The sequence below is a fragment of the Tursiops truncatus genome, chromosome 15 (assembly GCF_011762595.2).
Source record: "Tursiops truncatus isolate mTurTru1 chromosome 15, mTurTru1.mat.Y, whole genome shotgun sequence".
In the NCBI taxonomy this organism is placed as follows: Eukaryota; Metazoa; Chordata; class Mammalia; order Artiodactyla; family Delphinidae; genus Tursiops; species Tursiops truncatus.
This window is the reverse complement of record NC_047048.1, coordinates 28,504,090-28,531,785: the sequence shown is the minus strand read 5'-3', so window position 1 is coordinate 28,531,785 and position 27,696 is coordinate 28,504,090. Positions and strand designations below refer to the sequence as shown.

Below are 27,696 nucleotides of genomic sequence, written 5' to 3'. Positions count from 1 at the left end.
CAGTGGGTCGCAGGCCTGTAACTCATGCTGGAGTCTCCGTTCCCTCTTGATGGAAAGTCCTCTGCCCTCAGATCTAGAGAAGAAAGTTGCTTGTGGTCAGGCTCAGCTGTGGATAAAAGCGCCTAAGAGCTGGGCCTTGGGAATAATTCCTGCCTGACCCCAAAGCAGCCCCAGGCCCGGGATGGCAGCTGTGAATAATGGATGACACCGGGGAGAACACTGTGGCCTGTGATTCATCTCCACTGTGATGGACAACTACCTCTGGGGATGGGGAAGATAGATGGACTTCCCCACCAGGAGGCCCCGCCTCTCCCCTCCATCCCCAGCCTCTCTCCAGCCTCAGAGTCAAAGGTAGGGGCCACCGGGGAATCAGGGGTCAACCCCACTGCCTATTACTTCCTCATTTCAACCTCTAGACCCTTCCTCCTGTAGAAGCAGGGCCCAGAGACTAGATTCTGGAGGGTGAGGGAGGGAGGGAGGGAATGGCTTTGATGTGTGGTGGTGACAGATGAGGGCTCTGTAGCCAGACTGCCAGGGTTCAAGTCCTCTGACATATGCTAGCATTGTGCTCTTGGGGGACTCACTCATCCTATCTGAGACTCAGTTTCCTCATCTGTAAAGTGTGGAAAATACCATCAACTTCATGGAGTTGTCAGGGGTTAAGTGAGTAAATAACACATGTAAAGCGCTTGGCATCACCTGGCACATGGTAAGTACTCAATAAATGCTAGTTAGTGTTCTTATGCTGTGTACCCAGCAATGTGGGAAGCTTCCTGTGTAATTTGTCTTATGCAATCCTTATGGCAACCAAGGGCAGTATCTGCTATAATTCTCATTTTACAGATGAGAAAACCGAGGTCACGGAGATGAAGTATAAGATCGCAAAGGCAGTCCATGGGAGGAGCAGAATTTGAACTCAACATCCAGTGAGCAATTCCCAGTACACTCAAGAGTCCCCGTCAAACATCCTGCCCCACTGTCCCCAAAATACACTTGTCACCTTACAAAAGCTCCTAAGATTATACGACCCATCCCTCCTTAGACAAAAATCAACTCCAGATTAAGGGCTTAAATGCCAAAAACAAACAAACAAATAAAAACCACTTTAAAATTTTTAGTAGGAATTAGAGGTAAATATCCTTTGGAACTTAATGATGGAAAGGTGATAGATTATGGACTTAAAATGTCAAAACCAAAGCTTCAGAACCCTTAGTAGGAAATATAGGTGAATATATTTTAGACCTGTGTTGACAAAGATGTTCAGCATCATTAGTGATCAAGAAATGCAAATCGGGCTTCCCTGGTGGCGCAGTGGTTGAGAGTCCACCTCCCGATGCAGGGAACACGGGTTCGTGCCCCAGTTCGGGAACATCCCACATGCCGGCGAAGCGGCTGGGCCCGTGAGCCATGGCCGCTGAGCCTGCGCGTCCGGAGCCTGTGCTCCGCAGCGGGAGAGGCCACAACAGTGAGAGGCCCGCGTACCGCAAAAAAAAAAAGACATGCAAATCAAGATCTCAGCTGGCAACAATTTCACACTCAACTGGAAAACATTTTTAAATCTAATAATACCAAGTGTCGGAGAGGATGTGGATCATACATGCTGCTGGTGGGAGCGTAATTAGTGCAACTGCTACATAAAGTACCTTGTTATCATCTCCTGAAGTGAAACATTCACGTATTCTGAGTCCCAGTGATTCCATTTCTGGGTAAACATCCCAGAGAAACTCTTGCACGCGCACCAAGAGCCACTTATGAGAATGCCCAAACAGCACTGTAAATTAGCAGACACCTGGACACTACCCAGAAGGCCACCCACAGGACAGCAGATGGGTCAGCCATGGTACACAGACCTAGTGGATATATGACACAACAGTCAAAACAAGTGAACCTCAATATGGGCCAATCTTAGCTATACGTAGACTATTAAAGAAATTAAGCCCCATAAGAGTCAGACAGCTTGATACTCTTTTTTAGGTTATCTGGATTCCCTTTGTTATGGGTTGAATTGTGTCCCTGAAGAGAAACACTGAAGTCCTAATCCCTGGTACCTGGAAATGTGACCTTACTTGGAAATAGGGTCTTTGCAGACGTGATTAGTTAAGTTTAGATGAGGTCCTATGGGTTACAATGGGCCCTAAATCCAATGAATGGTGTCCTTATAAGAAGAGGAGGTCCTAGTCGTAACAATCAGGCAAACAAAAGAAATAAAAGGCATCCATATTGGAAAGGAAGAAGTAAAATTATCTGTTCGCAGATGATATGATCTTATGTATAGAAAACCCTAAAGACTCCACCCAAAAGCTATGAGAACTAATAAATGAATTCAGTAAAGTTGCAGGATACAAAATCAACATATGAAAATCACTTGTGTTTCTATATACTAACAATGAACTATCTGAAAGAGAAATTAAGAAAGCAATCCCATTTACAATAGCATCAAAAAACGATAAAATACTTAGGAATAAATTTAACCAAGGAGGTGAAAGACCTGTACACTAAAAACTATAACACAAAACAAACAAACAAACAAAACCCTGATGAAAGAAACTGAAGAAGACACAAATAAATGGAAAGCTCTCTCGTGTTCTCGGACCGGAAGAATTAATACTGTGAAAATGTGCAAACTATCTAATGTGATCTATAGATTCAATGCAATCCCTATCAAAATTCCCATGGCATTTTTCACAGAAATTTACAAAACTACCCTAAAATTTGTATGGAACCACAAAAGTCAAATAGTCAAAGCAATCTTAAGAAAGAAGAACAAAGCTAAGGCATCACACTTCCTGATTTCAAGCTACGTCACAAAGCTATAATAAAACATACTGGCATAAAACTAGGTGCAGAGACCAGTAAAAATGAATAGAGAGCCTAGACATAAATCCACATATACTGTATGTCATACAGTTGACATACAGTCAACTGATTTTTGACAAGGTGATAAGAACATACAATGTTTGAGAAAGGACAGTCTCTTCAATAAATGGTGCTGGGAAAACTGGATATCCACATGCCAAACAATGAAACTGGACCCCAGTCTTCCACCACTCACAAAAATTAACTCAAAATGGATCAAAGGCTTAAATGTAAGACTTGAAACCATAAAACTCCTAGAAGAAAATATACGGAAAAAGCTCTTTGACATTGGTCTTGGCAATGATTTCCTGGATAAGACCCAAAAGCACAGGCAATAAAAACTAAAATAAACAAGTGGGATTACATCAAACTAAAGAGCTTCTGCACAGCAAAGGAAACAATCAACAAAATGAAAGGCAACCTACAGAATGGGAGAAAATATTTGCAAACCATATATCTGACAAGGCGTTGATATCCAAAATATACAAAGAACTCACACAGCTCAATAGCAAAAAAAAAAAAAAAAAAAAAAGTAAATAATACGATTTTTAAAATGGGCAAAGGACCCGAATAGACATTTTTCCAAAGACATTCAAATGGTCGATAGGTACATGAAAAGGTGCTCAACATCACTAATCATCAGGGAAAAGCAAATCAAAATCTCAATGACATATCACCTCACACCTGTTAGGATGGATATCATCAAAAAGACAAGAGATAACAAATGTTGGGGAGGGTGCGGAGAACAGGGAACCCTCTTGCGCTGTTTGTGGGGATGTAAATTGGTGCAGCCACTGTGGAAAACATTACGGAGGCTCCTCAAAAAATTAAAAATAGAACTACCATATGATCCAGCAATCTCACTCCTGGGTATATATCCAAAGGAAATGAAACCAGTATCTTGAAGAGATACCTGAATTCCCATGTTTACTGCAGTATTATTCATGATAGCCAAGATATGGAAACAACCTAAATGTCCTTCAGTGGATGAATGAATAAAGAAAATGTAGCATATATATACATACACATATATATATGTATATATGTGTATGTATATATATATATATACACACATACATACACACTGTAATATTATTCCACCAGATGTTACGTGAAATAAGTCAGACAGAGAAAGACAAATACTGTATGGTTATCACTTATATGTGGAGAAGAAAGAGAGAAAGAGGGAAAGAGAGATAGAAGGAAAGAGAAAGAAAGAGAGAAAGCTGATTTCATAGAAACAGAAAATAGAACGGTGGTTGCCAGGGGCTGGGGGAAGGGGGAAATGAGGAGATGTAGGTCAAAGGGTACAAGAATAAGTTACAAGAATAAGTTCTGAGGATCTAAGGTACAGCGTGGTGACTATAGTTAATAATTCATTATTGTATACTTGAAAGTTGCTGAGAGTAGATCTTAAACATTCTCACCACGTGCACACAGGTGTGCGTGCACACACACACACACACACACACACAAGGAGTTAACTATGTGAAGTGACAAATAGGTTAATTATATTGATCTGGGTAGTCATTCTGCAACGTGTATTATATCAAAGTATCACACTGTATACTTTAAATCATATTTGGCAATTATTCCTCAATAATGTTGGGGGAAAAAAGAAGAGGTGATGACACATAGAGGAGAAGGCATGTGAAGACAGAGGCAGGGGCTGGAGTGATGCACCTACAAGCCAAGCATTGCCACGGACTGCTGGCAACCACCAGAAGCCAGGAGAGAAGCATGGAGCAGATCCTTCCCTAAAGCCTGCAGAGGGAACATGGCTCTGCCAGCACCTTGATTTTGAACTTTTCGCCTCCAGAACTGTGAGAGAATAAATTTCTATTGTTTTAAGCCATCCAGTTTGTGGGAATTGCTTCCAGCAGCCAGGGGAAGCTAATATAGCCTTTTAATAAAGTTAGTAAGAAGAAACTAACATAAAAAAATATACTTTGAGGGACTTCCTTGGTGGTGCAGTGGTTAAGAATCTGCCTGCCAATGCAGGGGACACGGGTTCGAGCCCTGGTCCGGGAAGATCCCACATGCCTCAGAGCAACTAAGCCCATGGGCCACAACTACTGAGTCCTTGCGCCACAACTACTGGAGACCGCGCGCCCAGGGCCCGGGCTCCGCGACAAGAGAAGCCACTGCAATAAGCCCGTGCACCGCAATGAAGAGTAGCCCCTGTTTGCCACTGCTAGAGAAAGGCTGCGCGCAGAAACAAAGACCCAACGCAGCCAAAACTAAATAAATAGATTTAAAAAAAACCCTATATATATACATATATATACACACACACACTGAGGATAAAACCATACAAGAAGGAAAGCAGGGAGTAATGAAGACAGGACCCAAGGTGATGGGGACCACAGGGTGGGGGATGGGATGGGGAACCTCAAGACTGGACTTGGGCCATTGTTAGGGTTCTGGCTTTTGATAAATGGGTGACTTGGTGCGTATCACGTGAGTAAAATAACTGTGGAAATTTTTAAGAAAAGCAGGTCATGTAAGACCAAAGAGAATACGCCATGATCTGGATTATGATCAGTCCATCATTCTCTGCACCTGAAGTTTCATTAGAAAATTACTTAAAATCAAAATAAAAGGGATCCCTGCTCAGCTCGCTGTCTGCCTGCTTCCACGTCTGTGAGATTCTCTGGTGCCAGGACGAGGCTGCATCCTCCCAGTTCAGGGCACACCTTCTCAGAGAGCCCCTGCCACCACACCTCTCACCTTGCTGTCTTTCCGTTTTTCCCTAGCGCATACACTGTCTGATAACCCCTATAGTGTACTCAGTTCTGTGTTTATCATCTGTCTTCCCCCAGGAGACTGTGAACCCCGTGAGAGCTGAGTTTCCCATCTGATTCATGCCTGTCTCCCTGGGAACTAGCACAGTGCTTGGCACAGAGGAGGTCCTCCATAAAGATTGGCTGAATGAATGAAAAAGTGAGTGAATAAATGAATGATTCAGTGAATGGGTGATTAAGGGGCGCCAGTGCCCAGGTGTACGTGTGTGTTTCGGGGGGTGGGTACCGCACGTGGGAATGCAGGGCAGGCTCAGGGCAGGGAGCACCTCAGGACAGCCCTGCCCTCCCCCCTCCCCAAGTCTGCCCCTCATCACGCTGATAACACAGACTCCAGGAATGAAGACCGGAGCCAACCCCGGCCGCCCTCAACCCATGACAACCCAGCTGGACTCTTCCGGTCAACACAGGAGCCCATGGGATATCTCCATCCCGGCGAGGGGCTCTGTCTGGTCCTGCAGTAAGAGGACTGGGCTGCGAGCGGCTGTGGGGTTCACCTCTGGCAGGTTCCCCACTTCAGCCATCCGTCTTCCACTGTACTCACTGCTTCCATACCCCCGTACCATCTCCAGTTACTTCTATTACATTTTGCTTTAAATTAACTCACTTAGTTTTTTCCCCTGAATAGACTGAATTAAAAAGGAATAGGGGGGAGCTCCCTGGCACTCCAGTGGTTAGGACTTGGTGCTGTCACTGCTGTGGTTCTGGGTTCAATCCCTATTAGGGGAACTAAGATCCCGCAAGCCATGCGGAGTGGCCAAAAAAAAATTTTTTTTTAATAAATAAATAAAAAGAAATGGGTATGTCACTATCAAAAATGGAAAAGCAGTATCTGCGCCCAAAATAGAAAGTAACATAAACTGCAGAAAAACAACACGTTGTTAAATTCTAGATCAAGACTGTGGATTGCCCAAGACTGTCAGCCCAAGGTCTGCTCCCTCCTGGTTATAAGGGAGCCAAGCCAGTGCTAGAGAGATGCTAGAGAGATCTTAAAGCCACCCACCAGCAGGGGAGGATTTCTCTCCTTGACCAGGATTGCTGTGTGATTCAGAACAAGATGGCGCCCTCTCTGTGTCCCATCTAACCTCGCCCTGCAGAACTCACCAGCGGCTCATTTCTCTCCCTTTGGGGAACTTCCCTCTGGCCAAGCAGTTTTCATTTCATTTTTAGGCCTGGAACCCTAAGAGCTGTGGGCTTGGCAAGGAGGCCCCACTGGAGTCTCCCTGGAGGCTGGCTGAGGCCTCTCTACTCCCCAGCAAACCCCTCCCTTGTCCCAGTCCCTCCAGTGCCCCAAGGGAAGCAGGCACAGGGCCAGCCTGGCACAGGGCAGGCCCGGCTGGGCCCCGGCAAGCCCCAGGGAGCCAGGGTGATCTCAGCCCTTGCCCTTAATTATCTTCCTGGCTAATGAGCATCTGAAAACCTCCATGTCATCTACAGGAGGACCCCTGGGATGCTGGGGGCAGGGAGATTCTACGGGCCAGATGTCACCCATGGAGGGAGGTGGTAGGGGCCCCAAGAGAGGAAATGGGCTTGGGGAGGAGAACTATACTTCCTGCCTCTTTGTAGGGGAGAAAGCTAGGGCTGGGGCAGGCACTTACGGTGGCGGTTAAGTGCAGGACTCGGCAGCCTACTATGCGGGCTCAGAGCCAGGCTTGTTGTGCACCACCTGTGACCTTTAGCAAATGCATTAGCCCCTTGCTGCTCAAAGTGTGGTCCCCAAACCATCAGTACCACCTGGGAGCTTGTGAGAAATGCAGAAGCTCGGGCCCCGACCTACTGAGTAAGTATCTACATTTTAACAAGACCCCCAGGTGATTTCTGTGCACATGTGCCACTCTGTGCCTCAGTTTCCCCATCTGTAAAATGGGGATTAAAATGAATTTATGCATACGTAGTATTTAGAACAGGGTTTGCTGCTATTATTATTCATTCATTGTTATTATTATCGAAGCAACTCACTCTGGGCAAGAGGGATGGCTGGACCCAGGTGGGCTATTCCCAGTCCCCCACCTCTCAGGGGCCCAGAGATGGGTTGTCACTGTGAAGACCAGGAGCCTGAGGCTCACAGAAATGCAGTGATTTGCCCAAGATCCAAATGGGGGAGCCCAGGTTCAACCCCATTACTGTTCAACCCTATTACTAATGTTAAGAGTGAGTGAAATTGTTTCCTCTGCACAAGCACTTGTGGTGCTCACAACCGCCCTGTGAGGTCAACTTACTGTCACCCACATTTTTCAGATGATGAAACTGAGGGACAGAGAGATTAGGGTGCTTTTCTAAAACTACCCAGCAGGAAAGGCTGCACTGCAGCCGGGCAGTCTGACGCTCATCTTCTATGCTATGCTGCATTCCCCCTCTGCTTTTTTCCTCCCAGAACCTGTTCCCCCAAAGTGTCCCTGCTTCCCCTGTCATTTCTTTGACAACCCTAGCTCTGGGGCTCCGAGCCTGCTCCTCCCAAGTGCTCACCACTAATGAGGTCTTTGGCTACTTGAGGCTGGAACCGCAGAGGCCGCTGAAACTGTCTCTGTGGGAAGAACCTGCTTCCTTTCACCCTGGGCTCCCAGGTGTGGCTAATGAGGCAGGAGCCCTTGAGGGCCGCGCTGCCCAGACTCAGGAGCAGGACTTGTTCTGGGCTGTCTGACTCTGGTGTCTGCGGACCTGGCCTGGAGCTGGAAGCTCCTCTGCCTCTCTGTCCCCTCTTACTTTCCTCTCTTACAGCTCCCATCCTGGGCCTGGCCTCTTGGCTAGGGCACAGCAGGGCCAGACCTGGACGTCTGCAGTCTGCCCATTCATTCATTTACTCGACTGGCACGCATCATACTCTTGCAAACGTACAATTTTGAAATGCACAGGCGGGAAAATAACAAAGGGACCACGCTAGGTGGAGATCAGGGAGGGCCCTCTGAAAGACAGGAGTGGAAGAATGTTTCAGTTGAAGGAAACAGCACAGGCAAAGGCCCAGAGGTGGGAAACAGCTTGGCACATTTGAAGCAGGAAGGAGAGACCAGCGACAGCGTGGTGACTATGGCCTTGAGAGCTGGGCCCTCCATCTTCTCCCAGAGGCCTCTGCTTGAGGCTGGCAAAGACATTTCCAGACAAGACTCCCAGCTTCCAGGATGAGGGGCTCCACCTCCCCCCTCCTGCCTTCCAAGCCAGAGGTGGCGATAAAGGGAACTTGGGCCACAGAGGCCTTGAAGTACCCACCCTTGCCCCTCTTATGGGCCCCGGCTGGCCACAAGGGGGAGTGTCCTCCTGCTGGACCCCCTTCTTGGGTGGACAAGTGGACTAACCGGCAGTAACTCCCAGGCAGACAGGCGTGGCCTCCAATCCTGTCTTCATTATATGCGGGCTGTGGTACTTCAGCACTTTGGAGCGTCTGGAAAATGAGTAGCTCTTCCTTTCCCCGTTGTCTCCATGAAATGTGTTGAGAGCTGAGTACAAGGCATAGCTCTTGGTGAGGGCCTAATCGCGGGGTTATTAAATTAAATAACCATGATTATAAGAGGCCAAGAGGCTGCAAATTCCCCACAGCTTCAGCCCGCAGCAAAATGAGTGCTCTGTGACGGCAGAGTCCTTATTTGTCTTGTTCGTGGCTGTACCCGCGACCACTGGTGTACCCGGCACATGGTCGGTGTTCCATAAATATTGAATGAATGGACAGATGGATGATGAATTAATGAACTAATAAACGAGTGAACAACCAGCTCCCTCCCCACGGAAGGACATTTAACTTAGGGGTCCTGCCTATCTTTTGCTCCTGCCCGGGATGCTGCCGCTCCCTGCTTCCGGGCAGCGTGCCACACTCTTACCTGCTGTGCGCCTCAGTTTTCCCCTCCGTAAGCTGGCGGGAGTAAGGTGAGCCTCTGGGGGGTTGGAGGCAGGGCCCCCAGCCCGGGCCTCGCACCCACCCGCGCCCAATCGGCGCGCTAGGAGGTCGAACCCGCGCCCCGCCCCCAGTTCTGCCAGCTGCGCTCAGCCCCCGCCCCGCGCGCACGTGACCCCGCCCCGGCCCGCCCCGCCCAGCCGTCCCAGCGCGGACTCCCATTGGCTGTTCTAGGAGAGCCCTGCCCCCGTCCGGAGCGGAGCCGGAGATACCCCGCCCGCCGCAGAGAGGGGCTCCTGCGTCCGGACTGTTCGCTGCGGCCGGACCGGGCTGGCTGGCTGGCTGGAGGCTGGCTGGCGGGCGGGCGGGCGGGCGGGCGGAGCCGGGCCCGCGGGGCTGCGGGACGATCGGGGAAATCGGGCCGGGCTGCGGGCGGCGCCATGGTGAGAGGGGTCGGGCGGGCCGGGCGCTCGGGCCCGGCGGGGGCCTGCAGGAGGGGAAGGGGCCGCCCCGGATGGGGTGGGGGCGCGCGGTGGGGGGGGGGGGTCTCTGCGGCGGGGGAGGGGCAGCCCGGGCGGGGGCGCGGCTTCGGGGGGAGGGTCTGTTCCGGGGGGCCGCGCCCGCGGGCGGGGGTTCTTTGTCCGCTGCGCTGCGGCGAGATCGGGACAAAGGAGGCGGCGGGGGGCGGCGGCGGCTTTGCAGGGAGCTGGTGTCCCCCCAACCCAGTGCATGCCCCTCACCGCGGCCCGCAGTTCTGCGCCCCAGGCTGGCCGCGGGTCTCCTCCGGACACTTAGGGATTTTTAAAAATAACAGAAGGCGGGGATCCTGGCAACCTCCAGAGTGGTCAGGAGAGCTGCAGAGGTTAGGGGTGGGGGTTCTGGCGACGTCTGGCGCCCATTTCGCAGGTGGGGAAACTGAGGACGGGCCGCGGCGTTTGGTGCCCGGTTCCGTCGGTGGTGACTGTGCGGCGTGGGCATGACTGAGTCTCGTAGTCCCCCGTCCCCTAAGCTTCCCCCGCGCCAAGTCAAGCCGACTGGAGTTGCCTCTCCAGCTGTCGTTTCCCCTCCAGCTGTCGCCCCCTGGGCCGAGCTCCCTCCACCCTCCAGCCTCGCTTAGCTCTTTGGTAGAGTCGGGGAGACAACGGAGTCGCCTGGCAGGGTTAAATGAGAGGGTGCGTGGAGCGCGCCTGGCACTGCGCCTGCACGTCGCCCGCGCTTGGCACGCGGGAGCTGCCAGGGCGCTTATCATCCCTGTGTCCCCAGCATAGAGCCGTCCACCCCAGTCACCCAGACTCTTTGTGTGGGGGCGGACTGGGGTTCACTTGTCCCCCTTGTCCCCTCAGGCAAGGGAGCGGGGAGGCGGGGGTCAAATAATATGACATTTTAGTGTCAGAGTTGAAATCCCGGATTCTGGATCCAGGCTGCCTGGGTTTGAATCCCTGCGCAGTTACTTTCGGGCTGTGTGACCTTGGGCAATTGGTTTAACTTCTCTGAGCCACAGATTCTTTATCTGCAAAGCGGGCATAGTAATAAATCTAGGGTTGTTTTGATGCTGAAAGGAGATTATCTGTGTGAAGTGTTCAGCCCAGTGTCTGGCACATAGTAATTATTGCCAACTTTTGCCAGGTGTCTACTGTTATTACCAAAGTTGTTTGGCAAGTGAGCTGAGCCTAGGGCAGCCTGTGAGAATAGCCAGTGGCTGATTCACAGGGTGGGGGCACAGGAGACTCGGACTGACCTTGGGGCAGTCCCTGGGGTTCTCTGCCTGTGCCAGCTTCCTCTTCTGCACAGGGGAACCTGGGGGGTGCTGGTGCGAGTTTCCTCTCCGGGAGGACCGTGGTGTAATGGGAGGGTGGTGGAGGGTGAGGTGACACTGGCTGCAGAGCTGGGCACAGCCCAGTGATTGTCAGTCTCCCATCCGCATCCCCACTGTTCCTGCCCAGGCTTTTGGAGGGCAGGGGCCTGTGTGATGCTTCCTTGGGTTCCAGTGCCTGCTCAGGCCTGGCACAGAGCAGATATGCCACCTGCCCCCTTGTCATGCCCCGTCCTCCCCACAGTCCTATGTTTCTAATCAGAAACTGGGCAGGAAATGTTTCCGGTTTGTGAAGTGGGGTCCCCCGAAGAGACAGAGCCTGGTTTGCTGGCATACCTGATGGCTTTGTTGGGGGAAGGGGCATGGCTTCACCCCTGCGGAGGTGGTGCGTCCCTGTAAGCAGGGCAGCCCCAGAAGGTGGAGGCTGCAGGGGGGGAGGGGTGGCAAGCTGGTGTCCAGCTGGGCTGGGTGACACTCATGATGTGCCCAGTTAAGCGAGAAGAAGGTAGCAGCGGCGTGTCCCTGAGGAAGGCGCTATTTGTGGCACTGGGCCTGGACCAGGCCCTGTACCCTCCTGGGAGCAGGTCCTTTCGGGGGGAGTGAGGGGCGACCCTGTAACACCCAGGAAGGTGTGGTACCTGGTGACACACAAACCCGGTGGCCCCATAGCCCTTCTGTTTTCACATTTCTTATCACTTCTCAGCCTCCCCACAACCTGGCTGCTGAGGTCAAGGCCTCTTTCCCATTTTGCAGGCTGAGAAACTGAGGCCATTAGGAGCAGCTTGCTTGGCTGCGTCACAACAGCTAATTATAGTGAGTGGAGGGATGGTGTGGGTCAAAGGAGGGGACTCTAATCTGCTCTGCTGCTGGCTGGGCTCCACTGGGCCTTGAGTGTGAGAAGGGACCTGTGGAGTGGGGTTAAGGCTTCATTTTGGGGTCCCCTGAAGAGGCAGGGGTAACTAGAACCCAACCCAACATTGGAGAAGACCTAAGCCGTGGGCCTCCGAGGGCAGCAGGACAGTGGGGGATGCCTGCGCTCAGCTTGCTGGTGGCTGATGCAGGGTCTGTCCTTTGAACCCATCGTGGTTGGGGGTGGGGCACGGGGAGAGGTCAGAGGGGTGGTGTCCGCAGACGCTGGGCTTTAGAAAGCTTGTTGAGATCCATCTGAGGGAGGTGGGAGCGGGAGGGTGGAAGGAGGGTGGAGGGTTGGCACTGTGTGTTAGGGGGATCCAGATGGCCTTGGGCTTCCAGTGCCAGCTTTCGTCCTGAGGGAGCTGGCAAGGAGATGCTACAGAGGTTGGGGGGAGCATGGCCCGTCGCCCACCCCTAGAGTGCCCGGAGACTACAGTCCTCGGCTGTGCTCTGGCTCCCAGGCTGGCCTGACCCTCTGCACTTAGAAGACCCCTCCCTTTATTCTGCTGGGCCCCACTTCTGGGTCTATCCTCCTTTATTCTGTCCAAGTTCACTCTTGGATGATCCATTCAAGCTCTCCACGCCTTAGTTTCCTCACCTGTGAAACTTGGATGGTAGCAGTGAGCAGCGCTAGCCACGGGCTTGTTGGGAGGAGTAGATGATGGTATGGAATAAGTGTTAACTGCTTTGGTGATTGTTCTAAGGGGGTCCAGGTTTCCCATGTGCCATCCTGGGCATCTACCCAGCCCAAGCTGTGGTCCTCCGCGTCCTGCCCTGTGTGCTTTCCTGGATCAGGGTGAGGGGTCAGCTGACTTGCAGGAGACATCTTAGCTCGGAAGGGTAGGAGGGAGGCCCTGAAGAGATGAAGCAAGGGGTGGGGTCCAGCCCAGGCCAAGAGGGTTCAGAGGGAACTGGCCGGCCGCCCTCATGCTTCAGGTTCCTCTGGGATCTGCATCTCAGTGGCATCTTCCCTCCCCTCCCCTCCCCACAGCTCGTGCAGGGACAGCTGCCCCTCCGTGGGCTTGGGCCAGGCCTGCCTGGGACCCACTTGCACACGTGGCTCCTACCCCCATGCTCAGCCTGCAGTCTGTCCTTCCACGCAGGCTGCCAGCTCCCTTGAGGGAACCCGTGGTGGCTTCAAGATTCGGGGGCATTCGGGGTGGGGGCTGCTGACCGTGATCCCCATGCAAGCAAGGTCTCCTCTGATTACTGCCTCCCCGGGCTTGGAGTGGTCGGTCAGCAGACATTTATTGAGCACCTGCTGTGTGCTGGTAATAGGGCTGGGGATCCAGCAGTGGGCAAGATGGACAGTGTCCTCCTACAGCCTCAGAGTCCACTGCGGGAAGGAGACGGCAGCCAGGGAAACACCTTCCCTCACCCAAGAGAATTTCAGGTGGCAGAGCGCCAGGAAATAAGAGGAAGTAGTACTAGACGATGGCCAGTGGGGGTGGGCTGTGTCTGGCTCCTGGGTGATCTGGGAAGGCAGCCCCCAAGAGGCACCTTCTGAGAAAGTCCCGTCTGATGGGAAGGAACCAGTCACGGGACACTCAGGGAAGAACACTCCAGGCAGAAGGAACAGAACGTGCAGAGGCCTTGAGGTATGAGGCAGAAGGGTGTGAAGAAGCTGGGGAAGTAGAGAATTTGGATTCTCTGCTGGTACCAGGGAGGGTTCTGAGCAGGGGATGACATGATCAGATTTTTTAACAGATAGGTTCTCAGGAAATACTTGCTGAGTGAAGGAACAAACACATTCAAGGGAGGGCCAGGGACTGCAGGCAAGGCATGACTGTGGCCTGGTCACCTGGCTCTACCCGCTCCTCCTGACCTGGGGCAGGGGCAGCAGACAGGGTTTTGAGGTCACCACTCCTCTCAGAGGGTCCTTGGAGCTGGGGCTACCTCTGCCTCAGTTTGCTGGTTGGTGGTTGGTCGTTGGTCCCGGGACCGCTTGTCCCCCACCCCCAGGACTCAGAGGCACTTCCTGGGCTCCTCAGCTGGTTTGGCCCCTGGGGTCCCCCCTCCCCAGGTCTTGCTGCCATTGTTTGATTTCCCACTTCCTGTCCCTGAACCACCCCCCTCCTCCCCAAACACACACACTTCCCCTTCTGAATTGATACTGACTTGCCTTCCTGTCCAGGAACCCAGGGGGAGGGCAGGCACCCCAGCAGGCGCTGGGCACAAGGGCCAGTGGAGAGGGTGAGGCGGGGAGGGACAGGCAGCTAGGTGTGCTCCCGAGCGGGACGAGGGCACAGGGGTTGGGGCAGGTTCACCCAGCTGCAGCCAGCAGGCTCTCTGGGGGTTGGGGGCATCACCTGCTCCATGCGGAGGCCCAAGAGGACAGGCTGAGCAGAGTTGTGGGAGCTGATGGTAGCCCTGATGGTGGCAGGGGAGAGGCCAGCAGGACCTGTGCACTGGGTGGGCACAGAAGTGTGCAGGGCCACTCACGGAGCACACAGCCCAACAGGGGAGGCAGGTGCCAACCCGATGGCCCTGACACAGACGCCAGGGTTGCACGTTGAGGCTGGTGCCCTGGAGGGAGGGAAGGAGTGAGTGCAGCCACAGGACGAAGAGGACTTCCTGGACCATGGGGTCAGGAAGGCTCCCCGCCTGAGCTGGAGTTAACCAGGGCAGCCTCCACATGTTGATGTTTGTCTGGGGTCTTTGGGGAGCTGTCCCATGCCATGTGAGAGGTTTACCAGCATCCCTGGTCTCCATCCACTTGATACCAGTAGCACCTACACACACACCAGCTGTTATAATCAAAAATGTCTCCAGACGTTGCCACATGTCCCCTGGGGGGCACGGTTGCCCCCACTTGAGAACCACTGCACAAGTGTAAGGGGAGCGGAGCATTTGGGCAGAGGGACCTGGCTGGGCAAAGGTCTGCAGGTAGGAAGGAGCATGGGGTCAGCAGGAGAGGAGCAGGGGTGGAGATGCTTCATCAGGTCCCGTAGGTGACTGTAGGGACTTGGGATCTTTCCTCTGAGTGACAGGGGCACTGGCTGCAATGGCCCCCACAGGTGGACCAGGGAGCCTGTTGAGAGTGATGGCAGCGGCTTGACCCTGGGGGCAGTAAGAAGGGGGAAGACTCCAGGGATGTCGCCCCCCCCCCGACTAGGACCCCTCTGCACAGGTGGGCGTGGGAGCAGGGCAGTTCTGGGGGTCTTTAGGGTTTTCTCAGGGCCCGGTCCCCGGACAGACTCAGGGGTGTTGACTTAGCTGCCTTTGACCTTCAGGCGAACCTGGCCTTGGGGTGGGGGTGGAGGGCTCCCTGGTGTGGATAAGAATCATTTCTAATTAAGGCTGTCATTGCTCAAGGAGGGCAGGTTCCATCCTGTCTGGAGGGAAAACCTTCCGCTTCCAATGATGTCTACCTGCACTGATGTCTGTCTTCTCCAGAAAAACCAGATTCAGACAGCTGAGCATCGACTCTGCCCACCCTGTGCCCAGGTGTTGCAGGCATCCTCGTAACCACCTGGGTGTTAGTTACTATTATTTGCTCCGTTTACGGTCAGGCAGGAGAAATTTTAAAAGTGCAAGGTCTTGGCACCCAGGGGTGCCACCACCTCCAACCTCAGTGGGTTGTTGCTGTCTGGGCCTTGGGGCATGTACACCCCTCCCCACCGCCACCCAAACCAGCTGATCTCCAGCTGCAGCCACTCCTCGCACTTGCCAGTGGGCCCTCCTGCCTTCAGAGCCTTAGCAGACAGTGTTCCCCTGCCGGGAAGCTCTTCAGGGTCTGGCTTTCCCGCACATCTCGGCATCAGCATCACCTCCCTGAGTTTTGCCTGCCCCGCCCAGTTTAGCATCAAGGCATCTGGTCCCCTATGTTCCCAGCATTACATTCCTGCATTTGTAGCGACAGGTGTTTGGCATATTGATCCGTTTGCGGTCTGGCTCCTGCACCAAGACGCCGGCAGCGGCTGGTCTGTCCCACTCTCCCCTGCCCTCCCCTAAGTTTTTCCAGAGCCAGGTCAGCTACAGCTTCTTTGTGGGCAAAGACTGTTGTCGGCTGCACTCTCTCACAGGTGCTCCTGAAGACTCGAGCTATGTATGTCCCGTTGTCCCGTTCACGAGAGGGGCTGATGTCATTTCCCTGCTTTTGAATCCCTCATCTCTGGCCGTCTTGAAGCACTTTATTATTATTATTTTAATTTATTTATTTTTGGCTGCATTGGGTCTTCGTTGCTGCGCACAGGCTTTCGCTAGTTGTGGCGAGCGGGGGCTACTCTTCGGTGCGGTACGCGGGCTTCTCATCGCGGTGGCTTCTCATGTTGCGGAGCATGGGCTCTAGGCGCACGGGCTTCAGTATTTGTGGCTCGCGGGCTTAGTTGCTCTGCGGCATGTGGGATCTTCCCAGACCAGGGCTCGAACCCGTGTCCCCGCATTGGCAGGTGGATTCTTAACCACTGCGCCACCAGGGAAGTCCTTGAAGCACTTTCAATCTGTGAGCAGTTACTGAACACCTAGTGGTGCTGGACTTCTAGAACATTCACCTTAAACAGACCCTCTTTCAGCCTCTGCTGCAGTGGTGATGGAGGTCTCGGGTGCCCCCTCTCAGGTTCCTGAGAAGCCTGTCAGGTTCCTGGCTGAGCGAGGATGACTGCCTGTCTGGTAGCAGAGGCACTGAAGGTATTAAATGGAAGTGGCTGGGTTGAGTGAGGAGAACGCTGGTAGCATCGTAAACAAAAACACCCAGCAAATGCCAACCAGTCTGTTTCTCACTAGGATGCGGGCAGGATGGTCAGGCTTAAGAACTGATTAAAAATAGACCCCATGGAAGAGCAAGCCCGAGCGTGTGAGCTGTCAGGGTCCCCAGCGGAGTCCCCAGTGTAGCCTCATCTTGCTCTTTCTTTCAGGGCTCTCGTGTCCAGCCTGGGTTCCAGCCTCACTGAGCCGTCCCCACCAAGACCTTCCTGCAGAGGGCCCCCCCCGCTCAAGCGCTAACCATGTCCATCATGGACCACAGCCCCACCACCGGTGTGGTCACGGTTATCGTCATCCTCATCGCCATCGCTGCCCTGGGGGCCTTGATCCTGGGCTGCTGGTGCTACCTGCGGCTGCAGCGCATCAGCCAGTCAGAGGACGAGGAGAGCATCGTGGGGGATGGCGAGACCAAGGAGCCCTTCCTGCTAGTGCAGTACTCGGCCAAGGGACCGTGCGTGGAGAGGAAGGCCAAGCTGACCCCCAACGGCCCTGAAGTCCACGGCTGAGCCGGGATGCGGAGGCTCCTGGACCTGTCTGCCGCCAGCCAAGAGGCGCAGTAGGGGCGAAACCACAGACGTGCTACCATCTGAGAGGAAGGGTTGACACTTGCTGGCATGGCCTCACCGGACTTCGTCATCGCATGCACCGACTCCTGGGGTCCCGGCGGTCCTGAGCCAGGGCTCAGTGGCACTGGGCAACCCCTCAGCCTCCTGGTAGGACTGCCCATTGCAGGCAGTGGGCAGGCCTGACCTTGCTGGGGCTCATGGCCCCACAGCGCTTTTGTTACTTGAATGTTTAGCTGAGCCTGTTTTTGATGGAGCTACTACTGTAACGCGTGAGCTCACAAGCCTGTGAACTGTAAATAGGCCCCAGAAGCACGTGCTTAAGCCTCTCTTGCTGATTTTTTAAAAAATATAGAGCACATGGGACTGTCCGTACTAACGCTGAGCTGAGTCAAGGCGGGAGGGGGGGTCTTAGACTTGTAAGGCCCACATTGCACTTGGCGGGGGCCTCAGATACACGTGTGTATGTAGAGAACGTGACACGTCGGCTTTAAGTCTCGCAGCTAACCTGTTGGGGTGCTTTGGCGATTTCTGCTTTGTGAGCAATGAATGGGAGCAGCAGCACGTCCCGCCCTCTCCTGCTCTAGGTAGATGAGGTTGTAAATGCCAGTTCCTGTTGCTAGTGGAGTGATTGCAAGGAAGCTACTGCAGCTGCTTGGGAGCCGGTGAAGGACGAGTCAGGGCCCGAGGCCCGAGTCCCAAGGCTGCCAGGCGTCCTAGTGGCCGAGCAGTTTCTGGCCCCCGTGGTCTTGAGCATGCTGAGCACCCTGCCCCCCACCCAGCTTTACTGAGCACAGGCTTCGCTAGAAACACCAGAGCCACGGTGGCTACCTGAATCCCAAACCCAGTTGGCCCAGGAAGGACAGAACATTGTGGTTTTTGTTTGTTGTTGTATTTAATATCTTCTGCACTGGAGGGGGTGGTGGGGGGTGCTTGGTTTCTTCCCCCTGCCCTTTTCACAAATTCTCTTCCTTTCCTCCCAGATTCCCACCCACCTGCTGGGTCCTGGATTTCATTTTCCACCTCCTAGGTGGGCCACCTAGGAGGGTACCCTGACCTTACTCTGAGAGCGCCAAGTGTCACCCTTGTGTGCCTGTACACACAGGAGCCCCCAGCAGCCTGTGCTTAGTGGGCACCCAGGGGAGGGGGCTGGGGGAAGAGGGAGTTTCAGGTTCAGGATTTGGTTTTCGAAAAGGTGAGGAGTTTGGTGGCTCTTGGTCAGGCCAGTGATTCCCACCCTGCCCCTCCGAGATGTCCCTTGTGTATACTTCAGTGAACTTGCTTAGGTTTTTAATCCCACCACTGTAAGCACACCCTAAACTATCATGATTAAAATGTGATTTGTGTCTGCATCCTCGGGAATAAACTGGAGGCCAGCTCTGGGTGAGCTGGGGAGCGCTGGCCCTCAGCACTTGAGCTGCCTTGCCAGCAGCATGGGCAGGGAGCTCCCAGGTCGCCAGGGGCTGCTCCCTATTCCCAGCTCCCCCTCAAAGCTCTGGCCTCCTGGTCGGGCGGAAGGCGGCTCCTCTGGCCTCATCCAAATCTCCTCTAAAAAGCATGTTGAACTAATCAACTTTCTAGAACCCCTAGTAGGGAGCTTAAGGAACACTCCTTTTAGCAGCGTACCCCTAAATTAACGGTCAAACATTAAGGTGTATAGCTTGGGGGGAGGGGAGGAGTAGCTAGTTAGGCCATTTGAGCTGAAGGCAGGATTGAGACAGCACAGGTGGGCTACTAAGGAATCCTTAGGAGGCAGCCGGGCTTTAGTACAGGGGAGGAAATGCCTTTGGCCCCCACCTGGGGATGGCCAAGCATGAGTCAGGCTGGAGACTAGCAGAAGGCCCTGTAAGCAGCACACAGGGTGTGGGCGGGAGGAGGGGTCAGAAGTTCTAAAGGGGTCAACTGGAAGGTCAGGGAGAAGGTGTGTTTCCTAATGAAGGACATAAGAAAAATGGGGCAGGTGTAGGGGTGTTCGATCCATTCCCCTCACATTTCAGAACTTCAGGCTTTCTACCTCTACTTTCTGCAGCCGGCAGCCTGCACCTAAGGCTGTCTGTCCTTTACCCAAGTAACCGAGGAGCTCCCGGGCCTTGCATTTTCAGTCCCTGAGCCTGACCCTGAAAATGACCATTGCTTGACTGTCAAACTCACCCTGAGCTTCTTACCATGGCCGGTGCAGTTTCGGTTTTGAAAAGATGAGGCATCACTTTCTCCTCAGTTTCAGTCCTGGAGGTTCCTTATCCCACGACATCTGTGCCATTTGCATCAGGCCCATCAGCACGGTGTCAGTGCCAGGTGAGGGTCAAGGGCATGGTGGGGCACTAGTGGGGTCTCTGGAGGCAAGTGGAAGTGCCTGCAGAACTGGTGACCAACCACATAACACCTCTCACTGTTCTTGGTCAACAGCTACTTTTTTTTAGCATAGACACCAGAGCCACACACTCAAATGGCTTAGTTAAGTTATGACCTCTCATTGAATTCTTTCTGAATAGCCCAACTGTTGTGTCCAAGTTTTCTGACTAGTCAGTCAGGACATTAGCCTTTCATTCTGCATGTCATCGCAGAAGCAACAGCAGGGGGATGGGGAGGGAACGCCGATGCTAAGCCACTAAAATATGGACTAACTTTTCAGACAAATCTTCAAGTGGACTGTGCTACTGTTTTTGTCTCAAAGCTACCAAGTTTGTGCAATAAGTGGAGGGGATGTCATCCCTGTTCAATAAAAGCTGAATGACATTCAAGCTGATTTTCTAGACCACTGAGAAAATCTTTATTTACAATAAATTTCAATAAAATTTGCATAAATATATTCGCAATGTATAGTCTTCACCTCTGATTTCTTCATGTTATTTTCAAAGTTAGTCTGTCCTGTTCTCAGTGCTCCTTTCGGAGGCCAGCGTGGAGCTGACGTTGGAAGGCGGAGGAGTGCTGGCTGGTAGCCGGGGGGTGCCCGAGGGCTTGTGGTAGTCCAATCGCACCTCATCCAGGGGAGCACGGTCTTCGGCCCCGTCCCTGCCCTCCAGTTTCTGCTCCATGGTGGCCACCAGGATCTTGAGCCACGTGTTCTCGGTGAGGAGGTTCTCCGAGGCGTCGGCCAGCTCCTGGAGCTTGCGGGCCACCTCCTCAAGCTCCCGGGTTTTCTGCTCGTACAGGGCCTGCAGCTGCTCGCTGTGCAGCTGGAGCAGGCTGTGCTGCCTCTCCAGCGTGTGCTGCTGCCGCCGCAGCTGCTGCTCATCCCTACGCGCGCTCGAGAGCCGGGCCTCCACCTGCCCCTGCGCCTGCTGCAGGGCGCTGATCTCCGCCCTCAGCTTCTGGATCTCTCTCTCCAGATGGGAGATGTGCCCCTGCTGCAGGACGGCCTCTCTCTGAAGACACTCTTTGGTAGGAGGGTTAACCAAGTTCTGGGGGGCAGAAGCAGGGTCTGAGTGATGCAAAATGAACCTCAGCAGATTTGGAAGGGTGATGGGAAGGTCTTCGGGGTATTTCACACTTAGGTCCTTTCTGGAGAGAAAGGGAAAGGAGTCAAAGATAAGAGAGTCACACCAACATTCTTAGTCCAAAACCAGACTGCCGCCGAAGGTCAAGCTGCTTATTTCCTACCAAAAGTCAGCCAGCATGGAAAATGTCATCTGGCAAAAAAATTTCTACAAAGCTGAGGATGTCCCATATGCTGCTTCTGTAATTAAGGTGGTTTATCTCAAAGGTGTGTCTGTTCCTGAGGACAAAGAGCTCAGTTTCTGTTCACAACCTTCCAAGAAAGATAAGAACTCGGGGCAGAGCGGCCTCCCTGTGCTCTCAGACGCCCAGTGGCGTGTCAGGAAGGGTGTCCGGGGGCAGGACTGCCACCCATGTCACTATTGTGGCCATCGACAATGCTTGACGAGATAGGAAAAACCTCCAACACTCAGCCTGGCTCTTCAGCAAGCATTTATTACACATTATCCGAGGCAAGAGTTCTCAACTGGGGTAACTGTACCCTCCCTTCCCCAGGGGACACTGGGCAACATCTGGAGACACATTTTATTGTCACGATGGTGGAGGTGCTACTGGAGCCCCACCCTTGACAAACAGACCAAGGGGCTCTGAGGAATTAAGGTTGCCGGGCCCTGAGAGCAGAGAATAAGGAAGGAGGGTGACATATGAAGGGGATTTTCCCCAAAGCTTTGCTGCAAGTCCTGATGTACAAATTTCCTTTTTAGAACTTGTCATCCAATTGTCTGATGACCAAAATTTCTACCACAGATACATTTACCTGTGTATACACCACCTGGCTGCAATAAATCCAAACCAGCAGCTTTAGCATGAGGGGGGCAGACACCATCCAGTGTTAAAGGAGTGGAGGTGAAGGGCACGACTCCGGGGCCCACCCGCCTCTGGGGCCTCACAGGACTCCTCTGTGGCCTGCACTGCCTTGTCTGTAAAGGGGGGAATATGAGTCTCATCTACCTCAGAGGACTGCTGTAAGGACTGCATGAGTTACCTGAAGGCTCAGGGAATGTTAGCTTGAAAAAAAAAAAAACCAACCACATTGTTCCTTAGAGAAACTGACCAGAAATCCCTCATTAAGAGCTTGCACACCCTCTCCACACACAAAGCCAGTGGCCAAACACCTAAGAAAAGACAAAAGGTGTTCTATCAAAGAGTAGCCCTTTCCCTATGAAATAAAAATCACAGGGAAATTAAAGTCAGGTATGTCCCATTTTATATGTTTATGGAAACTTTCAGGTAAATGGAACAATTTTTAAACTTTGGGGGTAAGTATATAACCACGTTTTCCTTTAAAGCATCGTTTTCTTAACATGTACGCTTTCTCCAAGTGGGGCCTCCCAGTCATTCAACTGACAACTAAGAACATCCTGGCCCCTGTGAAGTGTGGGTGAGGATGGACAAGCAGAGGCTGGATCCACCCCTAAGTTCTGCAACACAACCTGGTCTTCTAGGACAGAGCAAATGTGAATCATCCCCAGCAAAGAGCTTAGTGCGTGTATCTGGAGACATTTATAGGACAGAAAACGATACTGGTAAACATGCTATTTTAGAGTTTCTGGAGCAATCTCCATGAACCTACCTGATGGGTGTGCTAAAATGCTTTCAAACTTCTTAGAAGTAGCAAGGATACAGAGCGTCAACAAACTGCTTCCAAAATGGTAATCATTTTGAAAGTGTAGTGGTAAAAGGTCCCACTGTTTATTTGACTCTGGTCTAAGTTCACCAGGAGTATGTGTACGCACCTCTAGCGTGTAAAAGGCTAAATACAAATTGACCAATGGGGTGTAAGTTATCTGCTCCAAAGAGGGGCTATAATACTGAGGGAGGGTGGGCTGCTCCTCTAAAGAAGTGAGGTTCTTCCCCAGGGGACACATCAGAATGAACCCCCCACCCACTTCTGATCTCCTGGCCCAGGGCCGGGCCAGAGCACCTGCATTTTGGAACGTCACACAGAGTGGGAGAAGAAGAGTGGTTCTAAGGTGCCCCTGCACAAGAAGGCAGCCTTGCTGGGAGCAGGAGGTAGTCCAGGCTGTGCACTGTGGCAGAGGACAAGCTCCTTCCTATGGTTTCTTTCATGATCATAAAATACAAACAACGTGCTCACTGAGTCCAATTTGCAAAGGATATAAAAAGCATACAAGAGGCAACCCTGTGACCATTGGTAACCTTCACTCCTCCAAAATTATCGTCAACATCTTGACACCTTCCCTTCTGCACACATTTTAACCCAGTGCATGTGTAAATTTATATTTTACCAAAACGCATATATACTTTTATATTCTTTTCACTAAAAATAAGCATGTGCCCTGTGAAGAAGGTCTTACTGCTCGTTATCAGTTTTTCGTTTCCTCTTTTGTGAGCTGTCAGCTTTTTGCCCTTTACCTTCTGAGTGAACTGAACACTCACTTTAGACCAGTTAATGAAGAGCTTGCTTCACTTCTGATTACCATTTATTTTTAGGAAATAAGAAAAATTCCATTCCAAAGCAGTAAGGCTTTGGTTTACCAAGTTCTCTGCATTAGAATGGAACTGGACAGTCTACTCTTCAGTATTTACTTTCTTGACTTTTCAATACAAGGGAACTAGGAAGAGGCTGTAGCAGCGACCTTCCTGCAGGGCATGGAAAATGAGCTCATCTCTATGCTGACTCCATCAGGCAACCTCAGAATGAAAGGCACTCAACCCAAACGCGAAACAATTCCAGCTGCTGAGAACCTCTTTGTGCAAAGGCATGTGCTGGGTGTTACGACGTCAATGTTTTTTCCAACTATGATTGAAATTTGAAAATTATGGTGTGTTAAACTTCATGCCCCACCTCTGTCCCACACACAATGAAATTACTTGTGTTATTGTCCACGGTTCCTGGACCGTGTGGCACCTGCCTGAGACACTTCTTAAAAAGAAAAAGGCTCGTCACAATACAGTCAGCAGTAGAACTGGGTGAGTCACACTCTGTTTTTAGTGTGTGATTTGACAAGACCCTACTACCACAGGAAGTATTCCAGCAAAAATTCTTTGAGATAAGGGGGAAAAACCAAGGAAATGATTCAGTACACATGAAGGAAGCACTCTCCTAGAGAAGCATGAAGAGCATGGCAGTGGCTGCAATAAACGGTAAAAGCGAGCGCCAGAGAATAAAAGACATGTGAGTTAGGGAACGTCACTAAAATCATCCTGCAAATGCTTTTCCCTATAAAGATATTGTCAAAGCCATGTGACTGGGTCCCTGAGGACCCATCCTTTTAAAAACAAACAGGAATCTGTACCAAGAGAACATCTGGTTTATCAGGCTTTAAAAGGCCAAGAGTTAATTTCCCTTCTACCAAAACATCTGGATCCACATTCGCTAACTGCCAGGTCACATCCCCTTGCTAACGGCCCATCCCTGCTCGCTGGGCTTTCAGGGAAGCTGCCCTGATCACTCACCTTGGAGCACCACTTAGACAAATGTGAAGAGATCAAGGTGACAGCCCCGTCAGGTGACATTCACAGAAGTCTGCACACCTGGGGAGAAGGCTTCTTGAGCCCCAGTATGCGGGTGCAGTGGGTAGAAGGGCCTCTGTTTCCTCCTTGTACCAGGGGGCCGAGGTGGCCATCCGCAGGGCTCAATGACAAATGACTCATGTAGAAGCGGGCAGGCCGGGCCTGACTCCCTGTGAGGCCCAACAGTAAGCTGTTGTTTTGCCCCACGTGAACCTGGGGCTCTTTGCTGTCAATCTCAGCACTCACTGTGTGCTCATAAGGCCAAGAAGGTGAACAAGTTCCAGTGGCCACATTCATACTCGTGTAAAACACACTCTGGGAGGGGGCAAACTTAAAAAAACTTCCACACCTGACATCATGACACCAAAGTCCTTTTACCCTTGTTCCCAGTGGCACATTTTTTGAACATTTTATTCTAAATACTTTAGTAATAAGTAATGATGTACACTTCACTTCTGTGAAGTACCTTAAACCCATTTCATGTTCAGCAAAAGAATCTCATCTGCCCAAATATTGAAAAACTTCAGCTTTACCTGTTACAGGGAAAAAATAAGACAGTAGGAAGACGGTCAACCATAAATTCCCAAGGAAGATCATTCTGAGATACATCAATCCTGGCAAAGGGAAAGAACAGAAAAAGCAAAAGATCAGCCCAAGAAACTCCAACTTGAAAGGATCTTCTCAAATAATTGAAGAACCCAGGGCACTGTCTGCGCCCACACAAGACTGGCCCCTGGCGGTGAGCGCACCACTGGGTATAAGGCAGGCACAGCTTGTGGGAGAAGCAGCGAGACTTCCAGGACGTGCAACTGTCCACCTAACTCACTGAGGGAAATGTCATGTCTTGAAAGTAAATGTAGAATCCCCCCTCAAAAAAGCCTCGCTGACACCTCAGGAGTAGTCCACGCACCTGACCAAATCTGGGCAAGTACCTTAACCGTTGGATCAGCTCTGGAAAAAGGAAATCATTGAGCAAAACACATTGAGCCTCTGAAAACGTAAGAAAACAAGATAAGGAAGATTATATTCTATATTCTGTTAAGTCTAGACAGAGGCCAAGAAAGTTGTATTTTCTTAGCAGATTTTAGATGAATTTTCTAATACAGCAAATGACATCTGTGCTAAATGAGCCAACCTGTGCTTAATTACCACTGAACTAGGTGGGGGCCCCTCCTGCAGTCCGCACTAAGCTGGGCCTGCAGGAATGTCTCCCCACCTGCCCCCAGGGGCTGCTCAGTTGCAGCAAAAGGAACATCCCAGGAGGAAGCGAAGCAGCAGGGCTGCTAAGCCAGGTGTCAATATTCACAAATAGTGCATAAAAAAGGTGGAAATGTTTTGAATCATTAACTTGACAGGAGTCTTCAGAGAAGTATAATTGGGGGCAGAGTGGGGAGGGGGGGAAATCAGTGCCTTGAGTTTGTCCAAAAGGATGAAATACACTTTAAAAAAAAACTGACATAACCATGGCTTCCCTGGTGGCGCAGTGGTTGAGAGTCCGCCTGCCGATGCAGGGGACACAGGTTCATGCCCCAGTCTGGGAGGATCCCACGTGCCGCGGAGCGGCTAGGCCCATGAGCCATGGCCGCTAAGCCTGTGCGTCCGGAGCCTGTGCTCCGCAACGGGAGAGACCACAACAGTGAGAGGCCCATGTACCGCAAAAAAAAAAAAAAAAAAAAAATGACATAACCAAATCATAATGGTTTTAAATAGCTTCATTAACAGAACAGTACTCCTGCCTCTCTGTCTGTGAAAGCCTACCTAGAACATCAGAGTTTCTATTTTATTTATTTATTTATTTTTTTGCCATATGCGGGCCTCTCACTGTTGTGGCCTCTCCCATTGCGGAGCACAGGCTCTGGACGCGCAGGCTCGGCGGCCATGGCTCACGGGCCCAGCTGCTCTGCAGCATGTGGGATCTTCCCGGACTGGGCCACGAACCTGTGTCCCCTGCATCGGCAGGCGGACTCTCAACCACTGCACCACCAGGGAAGCCCAGAGTTTCTATTTTTTAAACAAATGGTGTTGAACAGTTTATTCTATAATCAAGTGTTTCTTTCTCCTGATTTTTACTTCAAAGAAAAACCAAACTGTAAAATTAAAAGAAAAACATTTGTAAACATCCACTCAGAATCCCATTGTGCTGATTGGGACCTTCTTTCTGGGATTCTCATTCAGGATTTGGTGTATATGCCTACATACTGATAAGAGCAGAAATCATATTTCATACTCTATTCTTTTCAGTTAATTGTATGAAAAGCATTGTCCTAACGAAGGGGTAAAAATCCCATCAAATGCCCAACCATAATTTACTTAACCATTTTTCTACTGTTGGACATAAATAATGCTGCAATGACCAGCACATGCTTCTCTGCAAGTCCTACTTCCTTAATTCCCCAAAGTGAAATTAGCTGGATCAAAAATGTATAACCGTTTTTGCTAAAATGTTGTTAAAATGCTTTCCAAAAAGTTTATGCCAATTTACTTATTCTGTTAGCTACATCTGACTGTGCCAATTTTATTTTATCAAAACAAGATTCTACCACTTAAGAGTATTCCTTAATTTAATAAGTATAAATGACACTTTGTTATTGTTTTGATTTACATTTACTAGATTATAATTTCCCCACTTGTTTATTTACTCTCTTCTCTTACATGAAAAGCTGTTCATGACCTTTCTTCACATGGCAGTCCTCAGCTGTTTCTCCCTCCATCCCCCATTTTTTAAAATTGTGGTGAAATATACATAACATTTACCATCTCAGCCATTTCTAAGTGTACAGTGCAGTGGTATTAAGTACATTCATACTGCTGTGCACCCATCACCACCATCCATCTCCAGAGCTCTTTCATCTTGCAAAACTGAAACTGACCCCATTAAACAACTCCTCCCCCTTCTCCCCTCCCCCCATCTCTTGGCAACCACCATTCTGCTGTCTCTATGAATCTGACTACTCTTGGTGCCTCATATAAGGGAAACCATACAGTGCTTGTCCTTTTGTGACTCATTTCACTCAGCATTAATATCCTCAAGGTTCACTCATGTTGCAGCATGTGTCAGAATTTCCTTCCTAATTTTTAGGGTGGAATAATATTCCATTATATGTACAAACCACATTTTGCTCTCAGCAGTTTTCTTAAACCATTTTAATTTCTCAGGGTCTGGAGCATGAACACCTGATTCTGAATCCTGCTCCCTCATTTACAGGTTGTGTAACTCTGGGCAAGCTGCCTAATCCTTTTGAGCCTCAGTTT

General features: G+C 51.2%; 3 protein-coding genes across 12 annotated transcripts in view; 1 reads left to right on the top strand and 2 right to left on the bottom strand.

Moving 5' to 3' along the window:
- The window catches only part of LOC101325118 (uncharacterized), a 288,914-nt gene extending 279,301 nt beyond the window's left edge, over window positions 1-9,613 (bottom strand). Inside the window, exons 1-2 of the mRNA XM_073793232.1 lie at window positions 9,467-9,613; window positions 8,948-9,119 (exon numbers count right to left, since the gene is read on the bottom strand). The gene's annotated coding sequence lies outside the window, so the exon portion shown is untranslated. The remainder of the gene's footprint in view (window positions 1-8,947; window positions 9,120-9,466) is intronic.
- Window positions 9,614-9,768: 155 nt separating this feature from the next.
- SNN (stannin) lies at window positions 9,769-20,290 on the top strand. Of its 5 annotated transcripts, XM_073792305.1 has the most exons (3): window positions 9,875-9,923; window positions 16,720-16,834; window positions 17,062-20,290. In XM_073792305.1, the coding sequence occupies exon 3, from the start codon at window positions 17,152-17,154 to the stop codon at window positions 17,413-17,415; it is 264 nt and encodes an 87-aa protein (XP_073648406.1). In that variant the 5' UTR covers window positions 9,875-9,923; window positions 16,720-16,834; window positions 17,062-17,151; the 3' UTR covers window positions 17,416-20,290. The 5 variants fall into 5 exon arrangements, with proteins under 5 accessions (XP_033696925.1, XP_073648406.1, XP_073648405.1 ...); XM_033841034.2 differs by lacking the exon at window positions 16,720-16,834 and having other exon boundaries at window positions 9,769-9,923; XM_073792304.1 differs by having other exon boundaries at window positions 9,896-9,923; window positions 16,708-20,290.
- Window positions 20,219-27,696, bottom strand: part of TXNDC11 (thioredoxin domain containing 11) — a 65,986-nt gene continuing 58,508 nt past the window's right edge. For 5 of the 6 annotated variants that reach the window (XM_019928699.3, XM_004324087.4, XM_019928702.2 and 2 more), the window contains 2 exons: window positions 24,978-25,058; window positions 20,219-20,973 (listed from right to left, as the gene is read on the bottom strand). In XM_019928699.3, the coding sequence (XP_019784258.1) occupies window positions 20,331-20,973; window positions 24,978-25,058 (724 nt within the window). In that variant the 3' untranslated portion in view covers window positions 20,219-20,330. The remainder of the gene's footprint in view (window positions 20,974-24,977; window positions 25,059-27,696) is intronic. The other variant, XM_019928700.3, reaches the window with a different exon arrangement.